Raw genomic sequence first — 27,376 nt, 5'->3', positions numbered from 1 at the left:
TAGTTGCTTCTTTTTTTTTCAAAATATTTTCAAGCTTTTGTCTCGAAGTTTGGTTAAGTCCTTTCTTCACAGTTGATTTTTTTCGAGAATCAGGTGGAAGAGTTTTTTTTCTTTTCAAAACTTGCTGAATTTTTTCCGCGCCGCGCTCTGCAACTTTTTTGGTAGTTTCAACTGCTTTTTCAGCAGCTTTTTCAGCAGCTTTTTCAGCAGCTTTTTTGGCTGCCTCTTCAGCCTTTTTTTTCCCACTTTTTGCAAATCGTTTACCGATAGACAATAAAGTATCTCTTACGACTCCGGTTCCTTTGTGCCGATATCTGTAGTGACCTCTGTCGTAAAACCTCGTCCATTCGCTTGGGTGGTTCATCCTATACTTTTCTCAAAAAATCATTCTTCCTCTTCGATAAAAATGCTTAAAGCGACAGGTTGATCGTTCAAAAAAAGGTCGTTTCCAAGTCCGTCACTAATTCTGATTCTTATCGAGTTAATTCGGTATTTGTTAACTGGATGCCACAAGAGTCGACGGGGCTCTTTCGAAAATGGATAAGATATTTGAAGAGTCGATGTTGACAACGTGTACAAAACATCGTCTTCAATGTTGTCAACAGCTCTTGAAACAAGGTCGCAATGAACATAAATCCAGTCTACCCCTCTCGTCAAGTTCGGAACATGATCGCCAACGTTGTTTGCATCGTTCAAGATTTTTTTTTCAAAACCAATAAGATCTGAAAAATCACCTTCTCTTAAATCAAGCTCGTAATCATTTGCAATCAAAATTGTGACTCTGTATGTCGTGGTATAAAAATAAAGTTCAAAAATGTCTTTTGAATCATCAGTTTTTCCTGTAAGAGTTTGAAAAGCGTCGTTCAAGTCTTTGTAATCATACATTCCATCAGGAATGGTAACATCAATCCAGTCTGAGTCACTTTTTTTCTTCCATTTAAATTTGTTATTGTTATATTTTTCTGAAACATTGTACCAAGAATAGCTCATTGTTACAAGCTCGTTCATTGCCGCTTTGTACCTTTTTGAAGGGTCCAAAACAATTGGGGGTGTAAAGTGAATTTTAAAGTCATGAGGTTCATTTCTTGCATCATTTTTTTTTGCAATCGAAGAGTTAAGCAAAAGGTTGAGATGTTTCATCATCCTATATATTTATCAAAAATTTTTTTTGCTTTTTCTGTTGACAGTGCTTTTTGTTTTGTTAACATTTGCAGCAATAAAACTATTTGTCTGCGCAACTTTTTTGAAGTGTTTCCTGCCTCAATTGAACCGAGGCTTATATGAAGTCTGTCAACAAGGTCGTTAACATCAACAACACCGCTCCCCTCTTGATCCGGGGGTTCTTTTTCAGAAAATAAAGAAGATTTTGCTTTCTTTTCTCCCCTTCTTTCTAAAATTTCGTCTCGGGCTTTTTGTATGTCTGGAATAGTGTAACCGTGATATTTTGATTTCGGGCTTTTCACGACATAGCCGGGGTTGTCTTTATTTTTCGTTAACATGCTGTTCAGGACCTGCAAATCAGTTGATTCTGATCCCTGAATTCCTGGATTTTGTGGTGTCCCCCATTTGGCGCGTTCAACTGACTGAGACAAGTCTTGTGGCGGCGTTGCGGCATCGCCCTCTTTTGCATCATCATCACCTTTTGTTGCATCATCATCAACACCACCTTTCGTTGCATCATCATCATCATCATCCTCCCCTTCTGCAAGAGTGGGAACCGGTGATGATGTTGGTGTTGGTGGTGGTGTTGATTCGGGGGTGTCGTCTTCGAAATCTTGGTCAGATTCAGCTATTGAATAGTCAGGTACGGGTAACTGCAAAAAAGTTTCTGCATCTGGTGTCAAAGGAGGAGTTACAGGGGGTGTTTCTTCATCTGGCCTGAAATCTCCATCAAATGGGTTGATTGCATCAAAAGCATCTAAGGCATAGTCTGGCACTTCTTCAGTATCTTTTTGCGCTGTAAAGGCGCGGTCAAACCTTCGTGTCAGCGGTTTAAATACCTCCTCACCTGAAAGCTGTCCAAATTTTTTTTCAATCGCTTTGTTTTTCATTGCAGTAAGTATTTTTTCATTTTGCTGCTCAACAGCGGCCTTTTTTTCAGCAAGTGTTCGCCATTTTTTCATCGACATCTTTTCGCGTATATATATAACGACTAAAAAATGAAGATTCCGAATTACGATCCTGAGTTTTATTCGCAAAGTGCTTTCAAACAGGGGCATACAAGCATGCCATCTGACACTTTTCGCATGCTTATTTGTGGTCCAAGCAACTCTGGAAAAACAAACACTCTTTTACACATGCTTTATGAGCTTTTGGTTTACGACAAAATTTATCTTTGCGCAAAAAATCTTCATCAAGAAAAGTACCAGTTGATTCTTGACGATTTTGAAAAAAGAGTCAATCCTGAAACTGGTTATGAAGTTATTGAGGCAACCAACACCGTTATTCCTCTTGAAGAACTCACAGATGACAACCAAAAAATAGTCATATTTGACGACATGGTTTGTGAAAGCAATCAAAACGAAATCATCAATTACTTTATAAACGGAAGACATCGTCAATGCAGCGTCATTTATCTTTCTCAATGTTTTTTCAAAGTTCCAAAAAATATCCGTGACAACTGCAGCCATTTTTGCATTTTTTCCTTTCTTCCAAGAGAAAATAATCGTATTGCTGATGAGCTCGGCATAGACAGAAGTCTGCTTGATCTTGCAACAGAAAAAAAATTCTCTTTTTTGTATCACGACAGGCCAAAAAAAACAACGAAAAAAAATTTTGACGAATATATATAATGGGTGCTTTCAACGGAGACACAGGTCATCCTTCAGACAGCTCTTCAACAACTGGCCCTCCCGGCCCCCCTGGCCCAAGAGGTTCGATTGGCCCTGCTGGGCATAAAGGCGACACTGGCCCCCAAGGCCCCCAAGGTCCTACTGGTCCTGCTGGTCCACAAGGTTCTCGCGGTCCTACTGGCCCCGCTGGCCCGAAAGGCGACACTGGTCCTCAAGGTCCCCAAGGCCCAACTGGCTCAAGAGGTTTCGTTGGTCAAAAAGGCGATAAAGGTGACAGCGGCCCAACTGGCTCTACTGGTCCTGCTGGTCCACAAGGGCCCCAAGGTGCAACTGGCTCTGCTGGCCCCGTCGGTGCAACTGGTCCTGCTGGCCCTGCGGGTCCAAAAGGTGAAACAGGTCCAACGGGGCCCGCTGGTGCCACAGGGCCTGCTGGACATACTGGGCCTGCTGGAACAAAAGGGCCAAAAGGAGATGCCGGCCCAACTGGTCCTACTGGTCCACAAGGTCCCGCTGGCATAAAAGGTGACCCTGGAAAAATGGGTGTTGTTAATCAAAATTTGGTAATGAACGACCATTCAATCAAACAGCTTGCTAATCCCGTCGGTGACCAAGACGCTGTAAACTTAGTTTCAATGCAAAAGTATGTTTCAACTCACTCAATTTCTTTAGGAGTAAACGAAAATTTGTTTTCACATTTGTTTTTTTCTGCATCTTCTTTTCAAGGTGTTACAAATGTTAACTCATTAACAGTTGTTGAGAATTTTACCTCTGGTGTTCACTTACTCAAAGAAAGCGCTTTTCGTTTTAATTTAGTAAAATCTGGAAACAGTTTCAATTCAAGACTTAAAATCGGCCTAACCGGGTTGCCCTCTGGTGATTACACTCTTTGTGTTGAGTTTTTCTTCCCAGAAAGTGATCTTAACTGGAGTTTAAGTGCTTCGTCACCTTTTGGAAGTAACACTGTCAATTATCATACAAAAAGATTCAACAATCACACGCCAAAATATACGAGAACAATCATTCACTCACAAAAAAATGCGTCAAACAGTGACGATAAACTTTTTATTGACATAACCAATCCTGGTTACTCGGGGTCACAAGCAAGTGAGCAAGCTTATTTGATTGCTTATGGTGTAAAGGGTTATCAAGCGGACGTGCCAAGCGATGTTTTTGAAAAGCCTTTCATTATTTCAAGTGGAGACATGGTGCTTGAAACGAATATTGATATGAATGGGTTTGAGTTAAAAAACTATTTTCCAAAAATAACAAATTTTGTCATAAACGGTTTTTATGATGGAACCGATGGTACAATTACTCTTGGGGGCCATTTTCACCCAAGTTCTGTTGTTTTTTATTTGGTTAAATTTAATTTTAATTTAAATTACTTTATTATGCCCGTTGATGGAAGAATTGAAGAATGGCAGTTTCTTATTTTAAGTAAAAAAGATGATAATGTTATAAATGATGAAGTACAGGTGGCGATCAAGGTTCAAACAGAAAATGGTGCAAGGGGGTCAGCCACACTCAGTCCAACCGTTTCTAATTTCCAAAAACAGGACCTTGTTTCATTAGAAGCATCAAAAGGAGACAAAATTTTGGTCGCAATTTCAAATAAAAACGGAGCAATAAATACAAAAACAGGTTTGTTAAATTTAATAATTACCGGTAAATATTAAGACGTACAAAAAAAAACAGTTTTAAAAGAGTCAATTTCCTGTCAAGAGGTTTGCGACAAGCTCTTTGTCAAAAGTTTTCAACTGTGCGATCGCCTCTTCTGACAATAAAATCACTGTTTGATTGTTTTCTTTAGCAATTTTATTATGTTGAAAAGTTTGTAAAGGGGGTCCAATAAACCTTTTAACTTTTTTTTTCCCACTTGTTATCAAAACTCCTTTTCTTCCTCGGCCCATCTTTGTGTATATTCCAATGTCTGCAAATGTTCAATTGACATGAAGCCGCGAGCGGCATGCAAATTTGTGCGTGGGTGTCGGGGTTTACCCGAATGATATTTTTAGACTTTTGTAAGTTGTTTTCATTCCTGTGTGCTTAAAATCTGAGTTCTAAGCACTCTGGAATGAAAAATCTATTGTTTTACACGTGCACAACTATTGTTCTTTTGATTTAATGCACGTGATATCAATTATGACCCCTTGCCGTCTAATTCAGTGTGGTATTTGTCGAATTACGTTAAGAGCGTGACAGTCACGGGCTTGTTTGAACATGTCAAGGGCTTGCCTGAACATGGTATGCAAATTTTGTTTTTTTCCGCGTGGGTAAACAAAGTCGGGGAATTTACCGTGACTCATTAACACTTGCCAAAAAACGCACTCCAGCTGCGATAAAAGCGTCTAATTCGAGGTGGTATTTGTGGCCTACCCTCTATACTACTAAGTTTGATTCTTACTTGACGCGCGTTTGCATTTTTACAACAATAGAAAAAATTGGCCTTTCTCATCAGTCAACGTTCTTACAGAAAAAGGTCTTATAAAAATTATTAATTATGGTGTCGTGTAGCATGTACTTTTCCTAGACGCTTGTTTAAGTGCATGCTACATGGAGCACGTTTTAACATCATAATATAGGTTATATGTGATATTTTAATGTTATGAATTCTAAATCACTCCTTATATCCTCAAGACAGACGTTTCTAAGAGCTTTCCGCTGTAAAGCTTTTATCTTAATTGGCAGTTGTGCTTCCACGACTAATATCAACGGCTCCAAATTATACGAATTTGCTTATTACTCTCTCTCTGGACCTTTTAAAATTGTTCGTTTTCAATTAAGGGAAGACTCTTTGAACTTTACCGTATGAACAGCCGGCTTTTACAAAGGTCATGGTTAAGAGTTTGTTTCCTTGCATATTTCATGATCACGCTAAGCGAACGAAAGAAAATAATGTCTTTTTCATTTCGGTTTTAAATCCGGTATATTCCCAAAACTAGTTTTTCAGTTTTGGCAAGTACTCGTTCCAATCCCGACTCTCCTTCGATACATTGAAGTTCTGACTTGGCTCCTCCTACACTCCAACCCCCCCCCCCCCCCACCCCTCTCAATTTATCTCCTTCTCTCCCGCGCGCACTTGGCTCCGCGTCAAGGACAAAGCAAAAGAAATCATAATGATGTCTCCCCCCCCCCCCCCCAACCCGCGCATGCTTGGGTGTGCGTTTTAGGGAGAAAGCAAAATAAATCATAAATCAGGTTGACGAGCGTATAAATCATTTTCTTTTGTTTTATTTCCCTTCAGTATGCCGGCAAAGGATAAAATTTTGTTATAACGAAAATGGTGTACTCTAACGAAGGGCCGCAAGGGACTGGCATAACTTATTAGCCATAGTAGAACCTCGATTTAACAAACCTTTAGATAACAAACTCCTTGGTACAATAAAAGACATTCTTCGGCCCGGTAATAATAAAATATATAGAAAAGGACACCAATATTTTATAACGAAACCTCACTAAAGAACATGTTGTGCCAGTCCCAGGCTCCCTTGGCCTTTCGTTATATCGAGGTTCCGCTGTATTAGGGTGCTTGTATCATTTTTTTCTTTCTATTTTGTTATACCAAGAACTTCGTTCATTTTGAGGTTCGTTTAATCGAGGTTCCACTGTAGTAAAATGAAAAGGACTTTCCTGTTTTCACCACTTGCTAAAGAAAATGTATTTTAGTAATTAAATAAATATTTAATCAAAGGACAAATTATTCTAACAAAAGAACGTTCACAATACCATCTCGATATCTGGGAAACGAAAGATCATTAAAAAAATGTTTTTGTTCAAGTGAAGAAAAGAGTTATTGTCTTATTTTACGCGACGGCGCGTATAAAAGAAAAAACATACTCCGCCTAGCCTTCACAACGTCTTATTTGAATATTTTATTTTGATCGTATCTTTTCTGAGTAAAATACCCGAAGGTGAAAAACTAACTAATTCGGCAATGCTACGACTTCGAATCGAAAATTCGCCGTTCTAATCATTATTCCGGCATTTCTATTATTTTAGTTCTGGGAATACGACAGAGAATCAAGCCAAAATCCAAAAGCTGAATATTTTCTTTTTATTGCATATGAAATTCTCTTGTCAGTTTCTACAGAACTGTGCAGTGTTTAGACATCAAATTTAAATAAAAGCTTCAAATCAGTGCTAGGAATGATCACAGTACTAGATCCTCATGCAATCAATGCTATGTGGAACATCAGCTATCATGTCATGTGCTCTTTGTTTTAATTTTGGGACCAGCGACTTTGATGAAAAACGCTTTAATGCATGTATTGATATATCAAAACAGCTTTTTTCGTTTAACATTGCAAGTTGTTGCTCTGCAAAGACGGCGGCCAATCGAGACCATTTGTGTTAAGAAAAATATACATCAAGATTAGATACTTAGGTTTTACTATAACTAAGTTAGCGCAAACAAAGTGTACTTATGACTGATTTGTTGTGGTTTTTGATCTGTGTCTGACTCACTCACGTGGTTTCGATAGAACAAACATTTATACTAGTGCGGTGTTATTTAGATAACAGGAAAAGACAATTTGAAAAACCCACCTTACTTAGAGTTGGTAATTCTTCCAACCGAATCTTGTTTTCTTCTCTCTATTTTCGTACCCGCGAAGAAAAGACAATTCTTAGGCCCAAAGTCCATAAGGTTAACGTTATGTAGGACTTAATGATCCTTCATGTGAATTTTATTTTTTTGTTATTCAAATTAACCAACCATTTACACAAAATAACTTTTTGTTCCAACAGCCAATGGAACTTTGTTTCTCGGGCACTTCAAACAGATAACGAAACCGTTTTCTTTGTTTTATTGAGCTCGGGAACATGAGTGGGACGTCTGGAAGAACTCCGAACAAAGCTCTGTAAACATAATTTGTCGGATATGTTTCTTCAGCTGTCTGCAGGTATTTTTAAGGTTTAATATACAGGGTGCCCCCCCCCCCCCCACACACACACACATACACACACACACACTCCTGCATGGTGCTCCTGTAAATGTATGGAAACTGGAAAAACAAGTTTTCCACTATTGTTGTGGAATAAAAGCTAGAAATTAAATAGTATTTTTGTTTCCACAGAGATGATCATTAGGTGGAATATGGCGAATGTTTTGAACATGCATTTCGTAGTAAAACCTTCAATAAGTGGTAGGCAGTGTAACATATGAGGAAGGATGAGGGGCCGTCAGCCTGTCTCCCCTTAAAACGTTAAAACGATGCATGCTCGCATGCACGATGCTTGCAGTGTTGTGAAGTAAAACCGCTGCCCTGTAAAAGCATAATTTTTTCTAGGGGGCTTATTTCTTTAAGGGACATTTTTTTAGAAAAGGGGGGGGGGGGGGGAGGGGAGCCTCTTACAAAATTTTACTTCCAGACGAAGAGCGTTATACTAGAGAGAGGGCTTAGTTTTAAGGTAGGGATAGAGGGGGGGGGGGGGGGGGCTTAATAGTTCACAGCGAACAACTTGACTTCTCACCGTAAAGTGACGCTAAATATGTTGTCGAGGCTTACTTTCTCTTTTTATATTTGTGTCCACAAGAAGTTGATTTTTCTTTGTATGCACACTTATTCCCAAAGACTCGCGTGTATCGTGTATATAAAGACTACTAAGCGAACGTCATAATAAGTAACCCGTGGTATATTTATGGTATAACACTACAAAGCGTTGTATATAACTAATACACAATATGTGACTTTGCTCCCCATTTTCCATATCTCTTAGTCCAAATATAATGTCAATATATAAAATGTATTCGTTTTTTCGTAAATTCTCTATAATGCCCCTCGGAAGAGCTTGGTTCTGTCCCTTGTTAGACATCTTAAAAAAGTGGAGGGAATTTATTCTTTATGAGAAACCAACCCATCTTATGGTAAAATGAATCTCTAGATAAACGTGAACAATAAAGAGTATTATATGCGAGAGGTGTTTTTGACTCAAAGATACCTCATTAATTCAGAAATGAAAAACGACCACATGACTTTAACTATAACAAAATTAAATATTTGACAACAAAATGTCAGTCTTAAACTAAAGTGCCATCCCTCAGGTAGTCATCACATCTCCCCTGTCCACCCTCCTCGAGCGAGTTTTTCCGCGCGTTGTGAAGCTCTTTCAACAGGGACTGTACGTGCCACCTCTTTCGCCTTATTTGGGTTTCAACTTTGTCTAGTTCCAGTGCATTAGCTTGTGTCTCAAGCTTTTGATAATCGTACAACTGATTACTTAATTTAATGGACTGTTTGAGTTCGTCGATTCGCTTATTTACGTCAGCAGTGACGTCATCAGTGACGTCAGCGATCGCGGAACATTCCTTTGCGTGGAGCTCGTCAGTGTCTATTAACGAATTCAATGTCTCTATCATTTTATTCTGCTGAGCTAGTTTCGCCTCTGTTAATTTCAAGTCGCCTCGAACCTTTTCGATTTCTTCTCGAAATTCTTCCGAGCTTGAATCAACATAAACGCACGTGCATTCATCGTCTATTTCATTGTCGGTTTCGCTGCCAATCAGTTGAGCCACAATGAAATCATCATCCGGGGAATCTAATGTTTCACTTTCAGGCATGCGTGCATCCGTGGTATCCACTGGCTCCATAGGATCCGTGTTCGTAGACGCGCATTTCACTAAAATAGGCGAAGTGCAGTTGACAGATTTCTCTTCCGAGCTCTTTTGAACGACGTCTCCCTTTTCGGCGGTGTTATGTAACATTTGGTTAAGCTCAAGAGAACTGTCTGAATGTAACTCGCTGATTCCTGTATCGTGATCGGTATCTTTAGCTTGATCCTCAGCACTAGCTTTCTTATTTTCCGCGTGTTCGCCGTCACGTCCACAACTACCCCCGTTCAAACCCTCTACTGTCTGTAAACATTCCTCAAGGACTTTTTCTTTCAAGTCCTCTTGCTGCTGTAGCGTTGGTAAACAACTTTGTTGACTCTCAGCAACTGTTTCTAATGCTTCAAGCATTCCACTAGAAGTTTGAATTCCTTTACTGTCCGATTCAACGCTCTTTTTTAAATTTGTCGAACGCGTCTTTCGAACCGTACTTTTCTTTCCATCTTTTCCTTTCAGATCCGTGTCCTTGCGAGTCGAACTTTTCTCTTCCCTCTTCGATTTTTTTCTCGACTCGCGGACATGAATTGGTTGCTTACATTGTTCTTCACAGGCACAACGCGATACATCCTTCTGCGGCTCGCTTCTTCCCGCGAAAGCTTGAGTCGCTTGCAATTCTGCATCAACTTTGGCCAATGCGCAGAGAATCTGTTTGCTGCAAGTTCCTCGAGTCAAACCAGAAATGGTGTACCTCTTTCCATTTACATTCACCTTCAGATGAGGCATGTTCAGTTCACTTGACTCCTCTCAAAGTACAGTCAGAAAAAATCTAAAAAAAATGGATCAAACAAAGTTATTTACTTAATTACCGGTACTTACTTATGACAGCACTGAACAATGAACTATCTAAAGACTTTTGATTGAAAATCGAATTCTTGACGTGAATATTTCTCTTTCTAAATTATTTCTTCTTTCCAAAGGAGAGTTAACGATTAAGAAAAATGGTTTGATATGATATTTTCAAATCGATGTTGAGCACATGCAGCGTTAACACAAGACTGGTTATCACAGCTCAAATAGCACACGAGTTCCAAATTGCCATACTTTACTTTTGTAATTCAGTGGTACATCAAGATCTGTATATTTCTGTATCTTTGTAAAAGTACTTAAAGAGTTTTCATATCATTATTTTTTCCATAAAAAATGACCGGAAATCTCCGAATATTTTCACGGCAGCTGTAAACTACAAATTTTCCTCCGTGCTGTAGACATGGCGGGAAGAATATTTCTTTTTTCTGCACCGCGCGTGGTCCAGATTTAATTAGTTAATTGTTCATGTGTTCCAGATTTTTTCTTTTATCTAAACCACTCGGTTTTCATCCGGGCCTCCACTTCGTCCAGGCCCACATGTGAACAAAGAAAAGAACGAAGGCAATATATTTTACATATGGACCTCACACTTGGTCAATAATAACCATGTTTGTAGCCTGGTGCTCAGCTTGTTTAGATTATTTCACGTGACCTAGTCTTTAAATTGGTCATGGTTAAATGTCCCCCGGACTGAAGGAAACCCCCAAGCACGAAAATCATAGAACTGCTATTTTTAAAATCGTAAAATCTTCCCTAGACAAGCAAATTCTGAGTTTTCTCACAACGCACAAATCATACCGATGTTGTTCATCAGTTTACTCGAGTTAAAATCCAGAAAATTCGTCGCAGCCCAGGTGAATGGAACAATTTAACATTTTCCTTTATAATTTTGCTTTGACGTAAGTAGCTTTCTGTTCGGCGCTCTGTTATCAAAAGCAGTGCAAAATTAAGAAAACATGTACAGTACTATCGTTGCTGTCAGCGTACACTATACAATGTTGAGAGTATCAATATTTGCTTTCATAACATGTGCCTACAAAATGAAAACCACTGAAAAATTGTTGCATCGTACGCAATATCTGCGGAAGGCGCAATACATAACTAACGCTACGAAAAGCTAAAGGCTTTTTGCGTTAAAATACATGCATTCCCATTTGCTTCAATCGTATTTAGCCTTATCGCTAGCTACTGAAAAACCTGGCTTTCGTTGTAATAACACATAAATTTGTAGAATTCTTAACATTTTAGCAGAATTTTCAACAACTTACTTTTCCTTATAAAAGGTCGCTCATCAGCTCTTTCCTCTGTCAGACGAATTTGTGAATGTCTTTTCAAAGTGAGAGGTTTCAACTTTTGTGCGGTTTCAATGAAATGCAGGGACTGAACAGTCAATAGATAATTTGGTCTTTTCTTAAATTAAATGAAGGACATGTCATTTCGCATCGCGAATCACAGCGGGCGAAAATTTAAACGTGTTTTCCTTATGGCTAAAAAGCGTCAACAATCCACTTTTACATGCAGAACAAGCATTTGTTATTAATTCAAACCAGCTCGTTTAAATAGATATTAAAAATTTAAATTTCTCTTAAATGACACGTTTTGGAAAAGTAACGTTTACACAATCTGTTGGAAAACTTGTAAGCTGGCTAATCACTATTGTTTTAAGGGCGTCTTTTGAGATTTCTGTCAATTTTCGCTTCTTGTTGATACTTTTAGGTGTCGCAAAAGGTCAACAGCTTTATATTGTGCTAATAATTCATTTAAGCTTTTTTGTAAAGGCAAGTTTCCTGATTTGACATAATAAAAGGTTGCTTATTTTGTTCTCAAGTAATATTTATTCGCTCTAGGACGTTATGGTTTTTTATTGTTTTTCACACATGCAAATTTGGCCAGCCCCAATCATTTTCATTTCAATTTAAATTGGAAAAGAGTTGGAAAACAACGGGTTGTATACAGTTCATGACAGCTTTTGACATTACAATGGCTTTGTAACAAAAAAAATTTCAATTCGCAGTTTTTAAATTAAATTTTTCACCTTGCAGTAGTTTCGATTTATGAAAATTAGTTGTGCTTCAAAATGAATCAAACGAATTAAATTTTGTAAAAAAAAAATGCAAAATACTCCACAATAATTGAAATTGTATTCTGCGTTTTTTCCTTCAGTTTCGAACTTATCCCTTTAAACTGATAACATTTAATTATAAGCAATAACTACTTCGATGATGAAAAGAGCTTACCACAAGCAAAGATTTCTTTTGTTGCATGATTCTCTTGAAAAAGCGAAGTATGATACTCATTGCAATATCCAAGCATTAGACCGGACTGCGATCCGGTCTCCCTTTTGCTCTATAAAATCCAGGGCCAAGTTGTTCAAAGGGTGGAATATAACGCTATCCGACCGGATAAATTGATACAAAACCTACTTCGCTAACCCTGCACCGGATAGTGATTTATCCGGTGGGTAGCATTATCCACCCTTTGAAAGACTGGGGACGAACACAAAAATAGCGAGCGAACGCGATAGACGAGCCGCGAAGCCGCGAGTAGCGCTGGCGCTATATCCGTAGTTCGCTATATTCACGTTTGTCGCCTGTATTTTAGAGCAAAGAGACATTGTTCGCATCTAGCAATACATATGACAAACTGTTTTTACAACATATGTATTCAAAATCACCGACTTATGTACTATTCATCAAGAAATTATAACAAAACAATTCGGCTCCTCCAACTTTTCTTGGAACTTTTTAAAGTAATATTTGCGGGTTTTAGTATAGACAGTAAAGTATTTCAAGTTATCTTTTGTGAAACTGACAAAAATGTCTATTTGTTCGGAGTCCTTTGACCCAGCTATTCAGGAATTTTTGTACCTTGCAAAAGCTGGAAGGCAAGTGTTTGAATCAGCATTGTTGGAATACTAAACGATACCAGATTTAATTTTGCAAGGGTTCAGCCAGTTTTAAAAATCAAGCTTGCCGTTGAAAAAGAAAATTTCAAAATTTCATTATAAGAAAATTGTATACAGTATATGTAAGGTCGTCGTAGAAAAAAATAAAATTTATTCTAAAACGTGCAAATAACTGAGTACTGCGTCGTTTTCGCGGAAATAAATATTGTTCATTGCCAGAAAATCAATCAACTTGAAATGATTGAATGTTATACAACATTACCAAAGGAGAAATTCAGTGGAACAAGATTTTTAAAAGACTTCTTTCACAAAAACAACAAAACGTGTAGAACTTACCAAACGATGCAGTTCAGTGCAGACTTTGAACTTAGTGATAGTAAGTCGACCGTATTGCAAGCAGATGATCGAAAATATTATTTTTCCTTTGTTTGTCATGTCATGTTTTATTCGAACATCTTTATTTACAATACTTATAACATTGATAATTCAGATTGTCTTCTCAAAGCCAAATAAACATAATATCTCATTTTACTATATAAACAATTCTACTACATAAAACTAATGAGAAAACTTAAGGAAATAAAAAATCAACACCCGTGTATAAATGTACTTGATTAACCGATGCCAAATTCACAACAGATATTTTTACTGAATTCCAAACGTATTTTTTTAAAATCCAAAATTCGAAACAGATTACACCCGAATACGACAGGCCACTACAGCAGATTTTTAATTTCAATAGGGTTTTCAGTTGTTTGTGTGTTGTAGTTTATAAGCTCAAGTACACATTTTGTGATATCAGAAAACATTTATTGTATCATAGTATCATATTCCGTCGATTGCTAAGTGCAATTCCTAGCACGACCATATTGTAGTAAAATTAAGGTCGCCGCGTATTACAGATTTCAGTCAAAAAAATGAGTATATAATTTCAATGAAAATGTTTCATGTTCTTCGCGCGCATATTGACATAAGTAAACCCTTTGAAATTCACGAGTTCCCGTTAATTGGCAGGGTGGAGTCACAGAGGAACCTGATTGGCATTTCTATTTGCTACGATTTTAAACGGTTTATCGCAAATGGAACGTCCAGCGCGTTGCTGCGACACCGTCTCCTTGTGTCTAAGATTTTTGTTTAAAGACCTCTTTTGAGGCTCTGCACTAGAAGGATTTGTTAAACCCCTTATTGGCTAAAAAATATCTAGCTCAGGCTACCCCTAAATTGACTTATTCTGGTTTCCAAAGTTCATTCGTTTTTTTTTTTCAGCCACAGTTATACGACATGTTTGAAAAGAAGGACACTGCATTTCATTTGAATAAATATTATATTCAGAACATCGATCAGAATTTCTACCTCCTTTGCAGTTTTTTATAATACAAATTTTATGCAAATTTAGTTGATTGGTTTTGTGATCAGTTGCTTGCGATTTTCACTGTAATAATTTGTCAATCTCTTTCTTTTTAGCTACTGACTTTGTTAAGCTTTCAAATTCACGAGTCCCCGAAAATTGCTAAAGGGCGGAGCCACGCTAGCACATGAGTGGCATTTATATTTACTATGATTTTGAAAGTATTTTTGCAAATTGAATGAAAATTACGCTGTTGGGGAAATTACAAATCATTGCAATCTTTATTCAAGAAAACTCTCTGGGATCAGGGAAATAATTTTTTTTTGAAAAATATGTCCTTGAGTCCAAATAATTATGTTAATTCTATTTGAGTGGAAAATGGATTTAAGCAATACATCTCAGGTTAAATAAATAAAGATGGTAAATTTTAAGCTCGGTAGTGAAATGCGAAAGATGTAATGTCTATCATGTCGCGAGCGAGGGAACCTAGAAAATGGCCTTGCCATTCTCCGTAGCTCAGTAGATAGAGCGCCCGCCCGTGTTTGGGAGACCATGAGTTTGATTCCCTTCGGGAACTCAGATTTTCTCTTTGTCCTACGCTTGTGACGTGTGAACATTACATCTTTCTCAAATTGCAAGGTATTTCATTTCTTTCAAATATTTTCCAGAGGAAAGAAAGAGCTTTTTCATTTGATTTTTTAGTACTTATAGTATAGACTGTCGAATAGACTCCGATGTTCCTGTGTTATGGAGTGCACAGTGTTCTTAGCAACGTCACTGACTAAGATCGAAGAACGCGGGCTCATCTCAGACATAAGAGGTCTCGAGAATTATCATATCGTCGATTGTACATTAAAGATCTGATATAATTGCGTCGCTAGGCATAACTAAATTATGGTCTTTCGGGTCAGTCTGACAGGCTCTATAAATCCCATCAAGCTGCTTTCCTTACTTATTGTAACTTCAGCTCAGTGAAGTGACCCTGAATTTCAACAAGCAGTTTTTAGTGCCAGCTTCGAGTTCATTTTTCAATCCGCTATTGGTTGGTTGGTTGGTTGGTTGGTTGACGCCATTTTTTTTACAATGTTTGAAGATTATAATGAAGAGATTGTAACCAAGCTGCACGTATACACGTAGTGAAGCCCCAGACATTTATAATTTATCTTTTTATAAGTCAAAACTCCGGCCAGAACGTCTCGGCAAGATAGAAACACTGGATTTCTGCGAGAGTAGGTGATCACTGATCAGCCCTTCAGCGGATTTCAAGCGCATTTACTGATATCTCAAAATTGGCAAATTATTTTTGCTCAGCTTAATAACGTGCGTTACTTTATAGGTACAATTTATGCAAAAATGGCGGACCGAAATTGCAAAAAAGTGCAGTGCTTGCACTGTACACAAAACAAATTGAGCTGTCAGCAGTCTGTGATCGTGTTATAGGCTTGACTAAACCGAGTTGTTACGGTACTGAGTTATAGTACACTTTTGAAAATGTCAGTATCGTTAAAGATTTCCTAACAGAGTTCCACTGCGATTACACATTGCTTGCATGTAACAGAGAGATTGAGGTTATATGGATTTTGATCTCTACTATCGACTCCAGTTGCAATATTAATATGTTGTCTATTAAGAACAAGCCCCGAGCTTTTATGAAGCAATTTTATCGAGCTTTCCGTTGAAAAACGTGTTGGCTGAATTAAGAGGTGTCTATTCGAGGTTTGACTGCTGAATTTTTTACGTTAGCCTCTTCAATAGCGTTACAAATTGCAGTGGACTCTTTCGCGGTCATAATTATCTCAAGTTTAGGTATTGTTTACTTGCTTACCTTGTTTTTTAACCACTTGTTTGACCCGATATCCTTCAGACGTCCGCTTTTATTGCGATATCATCACTGTCTTGAGAGTTTTAAGTACCTTTTAGCTGTATCGAAGTACTTTTCAAAGAATTCCACTCTCTTCTGTCTGTTAAAAACGCGTGGGGCATCCTTAATTCCAATTTACTAATTCATCCTTCCGCTCGAAGCTAACAAAAGAAGCCGTCTTCCCGAGCAAACTTCTTCATTCTTTCTCTAATTGAGTGTGGCATTTTACGGATTATTTTAAGACTGTTTGCTGTCAGTAGACGAAGGCGCTTAAGACAATTGAGTGAGTAGTTTCTTGTTTTAATTAAAACACTTAGAAGCGTGTTTGTTTTGGGGGAAATTGGGCGCATTGTTTCACTGACAAACTGTCGAAGATAAAGGATTGTGTTTGTTCAAGAGAAGCTTATTAGGCGCTAATTTCTCGATTTGTTTGCGATAAGAGTTCGCTAATATGTCGTCAGGTGCCACATATATGTTTCAAGATTACATGGCAAGATTCATTCGGGAGACTAGTCAGTCAAAATTATAATTGATCAATAAATTAGAATCTGTGAGCGCGAACCCGGTTCCCGCTCACTACTTCTGATAAGTTGTTTTGTGATTGGTTGGTTTGTAGGCTTTTATAGATTGTGCTCCTAAAAGTGGCATATTATGCTACTAGCAGTGCTCAAAATTTTGCCAAATTATGCAAAAATTATGCCAGAATTCCCAAATTATGCTTCTGATTTCCGAAATTATGCTCACAAAATGACGTAGATTCTATACATAGAGGTGCGCAATAACGACACCAAATTATGATGTTTTTTAAATAAACTGTTGTTGTAAATTTATTTGTGTTTATGGCAGTTTATCACGGCCGTCAGCTGTCCAAATTAGCTGCTCGCATCTCTAAACCGTTTGTAAAATGCCTCCAACGACTTAACAATCACAATTGTATAGCTAAAACACGCATTGCAAGAACAAACTACCTAAATTTCATTTATTTCTGTAGAAAGTACACCATATTTACTACATTTTATGAATTTATGCTCCAAAAAGTGCTACAAATTGCTAATTATGCCGTGGCAGTGCTCGTTTCACAAATTATGCTTTTTAGCTCCAATTATGCCAAAAATTATGCTAGCACAATCTATAAAAGCCTATTGGTTTGTCGGGACGTTACAACTTGTTTGCCTCCACAATAACATGAAATAACAACAGTTTTTTAAAATTTTAATTTGAACTTGTTGTAGACTGCAGTAGCTTACAAGATTGTGAGGTCAGAGATTTACTCTTAGCCATTTTTTTTTCGGAATTAACTAGAGTTTGTATGCGTCCGGCACATTCTTGTGCAGCTTCTGTGAACCAAAATGGCGGCAAAACAGATCCTACACTATCATAAAGCTTGTTTTGTCTTTATTTTATATGTTGAGGCAAAGTCGTTCCAGACTTTGGTTCAGGTTACAGTATGCTTGTGATGTTCATCAAGTAAAAAGCACGCAAGCTCAGTTCTGATTAGTTCAGACGTCTGCGTGCAAGTTTCCTTATAAGGAGCACGACAGCTGCAGGAGCCAATGGTTACTGAGCGTATAAAGTGCAAAAAGGCGGGAAACACTTGATACGCACGCTATCGTTCTACACATTCAGAAAAATTAAAATCGTTTAAATGAAGCAAAATATCAAGTATAAAATAATTATCAAAATAATTTCTAGATACTGCAGTGTGGTAATGCTGCTGACCATTTTAATAAAGCTTCATCAGGTTGCGGAATTTACTCGAATCTCGTCAGAATTCTCGGATTTTTCGGCAAGCTCTCTTTGCGGCTGCTAAAAGCCGCCGCTTCGGGCATTTCATGAAGGTGAAAGCAATATAAAATGTCAATAGACTATGTGAGAAATTATCACACCTTACACAATAGGAATTTAAACTAAACGCATATATCTCATCTTTTTTCACCTAACAAACTATCCTGCGAGACAGACATTCAAAGGACAGATTCAAGATTTCAAGATTTCCAGTTATGTTTTCTGGTTTATCTAGTCAATATTTCCTTACTTCTACAACTCTTGCTCTACCAACGAAGCGAATCATCGATTTCTACGTTATTTCCACGTGCATCGAACTAATTTATTCAGTGGGATCGCTTTCAAAAATTCAACAATTCCAACAAGTTTACTGAATTTAACCCGAGGTTTCGCTCGCTGGACTGAATAGTCGCCAACAATATAATTAACAAAAAAGAACTAAAACTAGAGCTAGAGCAATATAAATACACAGCAATTTAATTTCCAACTGTTTCGTTCCACTTCATAACTTGGTCGTCTTCCGGTATTCAACAACGATGGAAGCCGGCGACACAATTCCTTATTATCAGAATTTTTTACTTAAGTTATCTACCTTTTTCCGCCGGGCTCTTCCAAGACGCTTTGCAAACCTTTCCAAAAGCTCTTAGTACACTGTTTACACTAGGATGCTTCCCAAGTCAGTGTGAATTGTTCATTTGAAAGTAACTTGCGTGATATGCGTGCCACCCGAAAGTTTTGAATCTTTTCTTCAAAACTGAATGTGATTGGTTACCATCAGAAATGACCGGCAAAAATGACAGCAGGAGCGCGTGATGAACAATAACAACAGCCTTGTTTATAGGTCAACACTTTTAGTGCGGAAAACAGCTGACCAAGCTGAGCTGAATGAACAACATGCTTTGCTGACAAGTTATGGGCGTCCGTTTTAACTTTTTGTTTGCTTGTTTGTTTGTTTTTTCGGTGCAGAAAGAGAGAGAGAGTAAAGAAAATTATAATAAACTATTTCCGATTTGCGTTTTATCTATGTTTAAAACGAGTCTTGATGAGTTTTACTGGCTTGGTTATTCCCGGGGTATCTAATCAAACAAAATTGAACCAAAGTTCAATCAAACATAAAACGAGATTGACACCAATTTGCTGTGTGTCCGTTTATGACGTTTATCGAACCAATAACCAATCGAACAACATCGAACGCAATCAAACTTAATCCGGTTCGATTTTGTTCAGACTGCACGCCTGAAAATAAGTAAATCACGCAGGAGTACCTTTCAGTAAATAATGGAGTAGACATAAAAACGTCCAAAATCGAACAAATCGAACGTTCGATTGACCAAATTTTATTGTGAGTTCGATTAGGTGCTCGATTGGATACCCCGGGGTATTGTCTTGCAAATCAAACACATTACCATATGAAAGGTTGTGCACAAGGGCTCGTTTTGAGACAAGGGTAAAAGGCAACTCAGAAATGGCTCGTCGCGCCAGTAGGCGCATAAGGCCGTGCCTTTTGCTCTTATAGTCAAGGTAAAGTAGGCCGGCAAAGAGAAAAAAAAATACAAAGAAAAGAGAGTCAAAAGCCTATTGTGTTTATATACCTCGTTTTTAAAGCGTCTCCGACACATGTAAATGAAGTGGCGGGGTATTCTGCAATCGCTCCGAATTTTGTTTGCCCCGAGAAAACGTTCTAAAGAGCATTTCAGGAGCATTTCCAGATCGACGCAAGATTCACCAAAGATAGGGTTTCGAATTGTAACAAATAATGCACCTATTCTGACCCTTTTCTATTTGACGCATACTGCCAAAAACACAAAGTCCAAAGTCACAGTAAGCAAAGTACACATAGCAGACCTACAATTTTTATTGATTACCTCCAGTTTATATATACGACTGCATAGCAGTCCCCTCTTTCAGGTAGCAGAGCCAACACAAATCTTCTCTCTCACCTTAACAACACACGCCTTTTGCGCGCATTAGCCGTTTGGTTCTATCTGAAAGAGTGGAATGGTTGCTTCAGTTTATCCTAATTACTAAAATACAATGTTTCAAGGTCCATGTAAATGCTAAATTTACCGTAATGATCACGAACAATTGTTGATAGATATGTACAAATGACATCTATTAAGGCACAAATATGTATTTCAATATTTGTGTCTAAAAACTCGATGAGATAAAATCTTGAGGATGAAAATATATTACCAAGAATCTGTAAACAATAAAAAATAATTTAACTATCTTCAACTCTGATGCATTTATTAAACCTCCACTTTTTACGACAAATACCTTAACCTAATTCGACTAAGTCAGTTGTAAATGAAAAGAAAACTTCCTAACAACGCCCTTTTAAGTAAGACCTTTGCCTCTTAGAAACAACACACAGTCTTTTTGAGACACACCTCTTTCAGGTTACAAAATTAAGCCCAAATTTTTCAAGCTTGAATAGTTTGTAGTACAATTAAAACTTTTTGTCAATCTTTACCGGCCTTACTTCTGTTTAGGTAGTTACATTGTTTGTGTTCATTTGATTTGAAGGTACAAAATAATGTAGTGTTATGCAACACAAACTACTACTTAAGATGTCATTAAAGATGTGAATTTCTCGTGGTGTGAGGTTCGCTTCTCACGCCTGGTGTCGGCGCTGTCGTCGCCCTCACGCCGAGGGCTCCAAACTTCTCAAGGGGGTGCGGGTAGAGCGTGTGGGGAATGGGCATACGCGCGTAAATACCTCGTCGCCTGATGACAGTGGGGACATTGTGACAAGGCTCATTTTAAGCCCTTCTGACCTACAACCTGAAGATATGTTTTTACAATGCTGTAAAAAACCCGGATTATTTTTACAATTTTGTTACAATCATTTATACAAAATTACACACCATAAGAAATGCTAAAATAAACAGACATGTATACTGTATACAGTGATAAACAAGTGGTTACCTTATACAATACTTCTGCCTTCAATAACTTGCGAACTATGCTTAAGTTGACAGTTACTTTTTTCGCTGCTGTCAATCATCTAAGCTAACCTCTCGGGAAACTGAAGTTTACTTCAAACAGTTCAAAAGGTCAGGCCTGTCAATGTGATTGGGAGTATATATTCATTTTGTTTGTTTCTGTTTTTCAAGGTTTCAGTGTTGGGTTTTGAGCTTCAGATTTTGTGTGTTATTGAAAGGCACAGTAATGTCAACATACAGATTTTATAAATTTTAGTTTTCACACATTTCTTATAGTTCTAGTTAGGAGAATTTAATCATGTATCAAGTTTCCCTTTAGTGATCAGTTGTCGCATGTATGTTTAATTTGTATGCAGAAACCTAGATGTTAATCAGTAATGTGTGAAAGTACTATTAAACTATTAAAGCCATAAGGCACACTGTACTGTTGGTTTTGGCCTGTAGGGGAAAAGGGGGAAGAAAAATGGAAGAAAAGGGGGGAGGGGGGAGACACAAGGCGTTGGATAGGAAAGAAGAAAGTACCTAAGCATCTGGTGGGAAGGATAAGGAAAGCAGCAGAGGAGCTTAAAAAGTACAAAACTTTTCAACCCCAATATCCCCCTCCCCCACTGGCCAGAGAGATTTTCCAGTCCACTATTTAATGCCATCTCAATCATTGGCTTAGTAGGTACTGTAGGTGATGTTTTTCTAGTCCACTTCAAGGCTGAATGCTTCATAAACATTTGCTGCAAATTCCCTTGCACTGCCAACTTTGAACAAGTCTTGGAAGTAGTTGTTATCTGAATCACACAAGATATGGTTGACTTGTCCATTAATGATAGGAATGATTTTGGCCAATGGGAGATCAAGTGATGGTTCACGCTCAACACCACCAACAGCACCAAGATCTAAGGGCAGAAAATAAAAGATAACATTACTGTTGGGTAGTGTTTTGTTATTAACTTATTTAGCTTGGATTGTTTAGTTGGGGCTCAATTTACCTTTTGTACAATCTGTTATTTTCCTTTGTTATATTATTTACCATACACCACAACAAAGGAAAACATATTATACAAAGGGTAAGATTGAAACACAACACAGATGTTTAGAATCTCCAATAAATGAAATTTAATTTTACCGTAATGATTTGATTAAGTGCCCTCCTTCCAATAAGCACCCCCTTCCGAATTAGCCTGCGAGCAGGCTCTCTATTCGGGGGCAACGTGAATATTGAACTCCTCGAGCGCCGAAGGCGTGATCCCGTGAGTGCCGAATCGCGGACTCGCTTCGCTCGCCCAGCGGCTTGCTTCGCTCGCCGACTCGCGCCTTCGGCACTCGCGGGATTGCGCCTTTGGCGCTTGAAGAGTTCAATATTCACGTTGCGCTCGAAGAGTTCAATATTCACGTTGCCCCCGAATAGAGAGCCTGCTCGCAGGCTACTTCCGAATAAGCCCCCCCGCCTTCGAATGTGTTTTTGTCAATAAGCGCCCCTATTTCAATAAGTGCCCCTGTTCTAATAAGCGCCCCCCATTCTTATAAGCCCCTATTTTAATAAGCGCCCCTATTGTGGATAACTGCCCGAGATCAACTAGATAAACTGTCTCATGAACATTCACTGTACCGTACATGTATATGTTTACTGCTAAAATAAACAGTTCTTTAAAAGTAACTAAACTTTCAACAATTTGTTACTGTTACAGTTTATGTTATTGCTAGTTATTTTAATATTTATTAAAATTTTGTTTTGAACATTTGGCTGTTTCTCAAAAAATTAAAATAAGCACCCTGTCCCGCATAAGCGCCCTGTCTTGAATAATAATTATTGCCCTCCCTTGAGGTGCCAAAAGTAAAAAAGCACCCCAGGCGCTAAATGGAATCATTACAGTACTTTATATAAACTTACCTAGTTCTTCAACTTGGAAGAAGGGAAGCATGTTATGCATAACATGGGCAAACCCAGCATCCAAACACACTTTCAACACATTATTACAATCATCACTGTCCAAAATATCAAGCGTTTCTCCAACTAAATTCCTGAAGTTGTCGTCTGCTTCTTCACCAACCGATCCACACAAACTTTCGATATCTGACGGAAGCATGAATTTTTGAAGTGGTGTACTGTGACGGCCATTCTTGACCGTGTGGTTTGCGGCATCTGGGGATTTTCTTTTGATGGGTACACTGTGGTTTGAAAATTCCACAGACTGTCGGATGTGATTGACGAGTCTGGTGAGTTCCACATGGCTGAACTTCTCTTTCAATGACATTTCACCTAAAATGTCTGAAAAATGTTTTATAATGTCAAATTTGTGAAAGGTTGTCCCTTTAAATCTTGAAAAGGCTCACTGGCTCCCTCTCCCCTCCCCCATTCCCAGTTGACCCCCAGGCCAACTATGGAAAATATATAAGGCATTATGGGGGAAATTGCATGAAATTTTCAAACATATGAAGGAAAAAATTTAAGACTGTGTTCAGTGGCGGATCCAGACTTTCAGAAAAAAGGGGGGGGGGGGATCTTCCAGACCCTAGAATAGGAGGCCTGTTCTGGAAAAAAAATTTCCTTGGCCCTTTGGGCCTCTATTTGTTCTAAAAATAATGAGGGGGGGGGGGTGGCCCCCCGGGCCCCTCCCCTAGATCGGATTGTCACAAATCCTTTTATCAGGATCGTGCTTAGCGAAAAAATATGTTGTAGGACTTTCAACAAAACTCTTTTCTCCAAAATGCTACTAGGAGTAGGAGACATCCACAAACTGTTGAGATTGTATTTGACATAACCTGCAGCATAGGCAACAGATGGCTAAAGAACTACCTAAGAAACACCATGAGGCAGGATCATCTGAACTGCCTACTTATGAATTGTCACAGATTGATTTAGAAAGAGGTTAATTGCTTGTCCAATGAACTACGCCAAGGACATAATTTTTAGGAAATTTGAGTGGAGGTATGTGCTTGGCTTGGTGTACATATGATGAGCCCCTCCCCCACGTTTCAAAACGCTCTGACACTTATGTAAGTGCATTATGACTTCATTTGCTTCTCCCTGGACAACCTCCTCTGACAGTTCCCAGGAATAGGGTGTGTCTGAGTACTATGTATCTAATTATTTTTTTTTAAAAAGAAAAAGGGAAAAAAGAGAGAGGGGAAAAAAAAACAACACGAGCGGAGACACACGCCCAAGACAAGAGAGTTGGCAGGTATATGTATCAGTCAATTCCAAGCGAGATCATCCCCCCCCCCCCCCCCTGGGCATTTGACTGCTACTGAGGTCCAGATAGTGGGGAATTTGATTGAACAGAAGCCATGATGGTCGGACATTTGATCGTTGACAATTTATGTGTCAATATATGCTATATAACGCTAGCGAGCTAAAGCTTTTGAAGTTAGTATTTGGTTATGTTAATGTAAAGTAGTTTCAACACATCTTTTTGAATAAAAATTGGCTGATTAATAGAGAACAAGTGACAGTTTAGACCAAGCGTTAATGAGAAAACCCAACTCACAATAACATTTCAGCTCCGACTTGACCGGTGGAGCATGGGGGGGGGCCCGGTGACCATGCAACTGGCCCACATAGTGGGGAATTTGATCAGACATTTTGAAAAAAGTCAAATGCCCCGGGGTTGCCCGGTTATACATGTAGGGTGGTACATTTAATTACACATCACACCTAAAAGAAGTTCATTTCAGAAATCTCATTGTTCACTTTTTCTTATTTTTACCTTCTACGGCTCTCCTGATTTTTCCAACAAGAAAGTCAAGCCCATCTCCCAGGAGGTAGGTGACCAAAGCAAGGTATCTCTTCTGCATCCCTTCAGCTATATGCACTTTCTTTCCGTTTGAGCCTTCTCCCGTCACAATCAAGCTGTCTAAATACAAGTAGCCTCCGACAATGTTCAGTTGCACTCTCAAAAACACAAACAGCATACAAGACGAGTAGATGGCCGCCACAGTGCGCGTGAAACTAAGAACTTTAAGCTGTTCCCAGAGTTCTAACTTGTTCGAAGGTCGTTCACGAAGTTTCGCGGTTATGGCTTCGCAATTAAGCTTCTCCATCAATGCATCACGCAAACTTGGCACCAGAGAATAAAACGTGATGGTACAAGTCCTGAGATTGCTTTCGAAGTGGTGCTGTTTCCTCGCTTGTTCCACGTATTCCATTTCTTGTTGACGCTGCCACTCTGCGAAGCGCCATCTTGCATAGCGACCAAGCAAGTAAACTCCACCGACAATGGCTCCTGTAATGAAAAATTTCCTTCTGTGTCGTCTGAGGAAACCTTTAATGCTTTCCCACATCTTGCTTCAATGAGGAAAGGACAACGACTGCGGAAACTACATTTAGAATCTCTTTGTGTTAAAATAATATTTGCATGAAATGTGCTGAGCAAATTTTGGAACGCGGAGGAAGCACTACCTTACGTCATGATGATAGTCATGAAGTGTCACACTATTTATACTACAACCCACACGTCAGAAACATTTCCAAGATCTTTCCAAGCGAGCCTGAAATAATATTATTGGCATATTCTTCTTTTTTTACATCCAAAAAAAACAAACAACATCTACGTACGTGAAACGCAAGGATTACGTTGCACATTATTCTCACATACTGAAGTTTTTGAGCCAATTAGTCACGCAATATCAATCTTCTAATTCTACGTAATAGTGACAACGTCACAGGAAGTCACACGGAAATTTGCTTCACGCAGTCATCGTCACAAATTTTGACTGAAAACTGTAATCATGACACTGCACGACAAAAGGAAAACTAAATACTGTATTTTCTATAGTTACACTGTAAAAACAATAGCTACTAAACACGTACAAAACTTCATGTCTTAATTTATGTTCAACATATTCAACTTCATGTACTTTGATATAGAAAAGCGAGTTTGAAAACAATGATGTCAAGATGAAAATTAATAAGTAAGAAAAACGAAATTTCTAAAAATATATATCTTTTATAACTCCAGTTGTCATGCTCTCCATTTTTCCCGTTTGTTTCAGTCTGGATCACGGCAAAAAAGCGAAAAATTTGAACGAACACAGGGTTTCAGTAGTAAGCCGAGCATCGACCGAGCAGTAGCATGTCCCATCAATTCAGGAACAGAGCGCAAAGAAAAGGCAAAGGTTTAATAGGTAGGTGCCTCTCTCCATCTAACCGAAGTGGGGGGGGGGGGGGGGGAAGACGTCTGGGAAAGACTCCCCACCTTGGATCCGTTACTGATTATTGGACCCGCAGCTCCGAAGAAGTAATCTTCAAGAAACGCAGTTTTGGTTATTTCGGGGCTGTTCTTTGGAATGGACTGCCATCTAAACTATCATGTCAGCCATTAACCCTTAAAGCGTGCTTTAGAAATGGAATCAATGACTTTTACTCCTCGACTGGCACCAAGGCGGCAAACACGTAAAACGGTATTATAGGTATTTTCTTTTATCATTTTTACTGATGTTTAAACCGTGGATAAATAAAGTTTTGTCAATGACAATGTCAAAGTTTGATTCAACTCAAAACTGAATTGCGGAGAAACAACAAACTAATTATTGTCGTAAAATGGACCAAGTAAAATATTGTAACTCCTTGCTATATTTTCTCCGGCCTGACTGAAAAAATTTCAGTGCTTTCTCAGAAAAAAAGCTGTCGTGAAAACGTTATTAAAGCAAATAAAGCGAAAACTGAGTTACTAAACTACTCTAGTATATACAGAAAAACAAGAACCCTTCGATTAAAATACGCGGGTTTAAAGTTGAGAATTGGGAAGGAAACAAGTGTGTATTGAGATGGTATTTCTTCTATCTTATTTATCTAACACATAACGAATTGAAGACTCCATTGAACGAAAAGTCGCCCGAAGGAATTAACTGACCCCTACGGATAAATGTAAGGAAAAACACCCCTGCAGCCAGATATATTGTCAGTTTCATTCCCTGTACTTTATAAATATATAAGAAAAAAAACATTGCGTACATGAGTTTGCATAAAGTGCGGCCTTCACGTGCCGAGCGTAGAGCCTTCGATAGGAGAGGTCCCCGGGAGTAAATCAAGGCCAGGATTTACGCCAGCATGATTTCAGATATAGAAAACTAATATTTGGAACATGACATCTCAGTAAAACTCAGCATGAATACAGTCAAGTTCACGCAACAAAACAAATACAACAAAAAACGCGTTCTCTTTTCTCTTTGTTGATCAATCGCCATGCAGGAACAACCTTGGTTCGCCTAGCTGACCGCCGAATTATACTGCTCAAAGAATTTTCACGTTTATTTTCTATTATCTTGTTACTACGTGTATACTCTGTCCGTAAACAAATGTCTTTTGCAATTCTGAATGTTTTCTTTGTTCGGTG

At 38.4% G+C, this 27,376-nt stretch overlaps 3 protein-coding genes across 6 annotated transcripts in view; all 3 read right to left on the bottom strand.

Annotated features, from left to right (window-relative positions):
* Positions 1-7,417, bottom strand: part of LOC144634021 (potassium voltage-gated channel protein Shal-like) — a 46,696-nt gene extending 39,279 nt beyond the window's left edge. The window contains exon 1 of one of the 2 annotated variants that reach the window (XM_078492951.1): positions 7,338-7,417. The gene's annotated coding sequence lies outside the window, so the exon portion shown is untranslated. The remainder of the gene's footprint in view (positions 1-7,337) is intronic. The other variant, XM_078492956.1, reaches the window with a different exon arrangement.
* Positions 7,418-8,414: 997 nt separating this feature from the next.
* On the bottom strand, positions 8,415-18,798 carry LOC144632177 (uncharacterized). 3 transcript variants are annotated; one of them, XM_078490778.1, is made up of 2 exons: positions 18,698-18,798; positions 8,415-10,165 (listed from the first exon to the last, which is right to left on the bottom strand). In XM_078490778.1, exon 2 carries the CDS (start codon positions 10,120-10,122, stop codon positions 8,812-8,814), a length of 1,311 nt encoding a protein of 436 aa, XP_078346904.1. In that variant the 5' UTR covers positions 10,123-10,165; positions 18,698-18,798; the 3' UTR covers positions 8,415-8,811. The 3 variants fall into 3 exon arrangements, with proteins under 3 accessions (XP_078346904.1, XP_078346902.1, XP_078346903.1); XM_078490776.1 differs by lacking the exon at positions 18,698-18,798 and adding an exon at positions 16,285-16,542; XM_078490777.1 differs by lacking the exon at positions 18,698-18,798 and adding an exon at positions 11,475-11,649.
* Positions 18,799-20,856: 2,058 nt separating this feature from the next.
* On the bottom strand, positions 20,857-25,494 carry LOC144632917 (peroxisomal biogenesis factor 3-like). Its single transcript, XM_078491679.1, has 3 exons — positions 24,749-25,494; positions 22,933-23,310; positions 20,857-21,937 (listed from the first exon to the last, which is right to left on the bottom strand). The coding sequence occupies exons 1-3, from the start codon at positions 25,320-25,322 to the stop codon at positions 21,738-21,740; spliced, it is 1,152 nt and encodes a 383-aa protein (XP_078347805.1). The 5' UTR covers positions 25,323-25,494; the 3' UTR covers positions 20,857-21,737.
* Positions 25,495-27,376: the final 1,882 nt, after the last annotated feature.

Source organism: Oculina patagonica, chromosome 12 (genome assembly GCF_052425735.1).
Source record: "Oculina patagonica isolate OP01 chromosome 12, crgOcupat, whole genome shotgun sequence".
NCBI classification, from domain to species: Eukaryota; Metazoa; Cnidaria; class Anthozoa; order Scleractinia; family Oculinidae; genus Oculina; species Oculina patagonica.
This window is presented reverse-complemented; position numbering and strand designations above follow the sequence as displayed.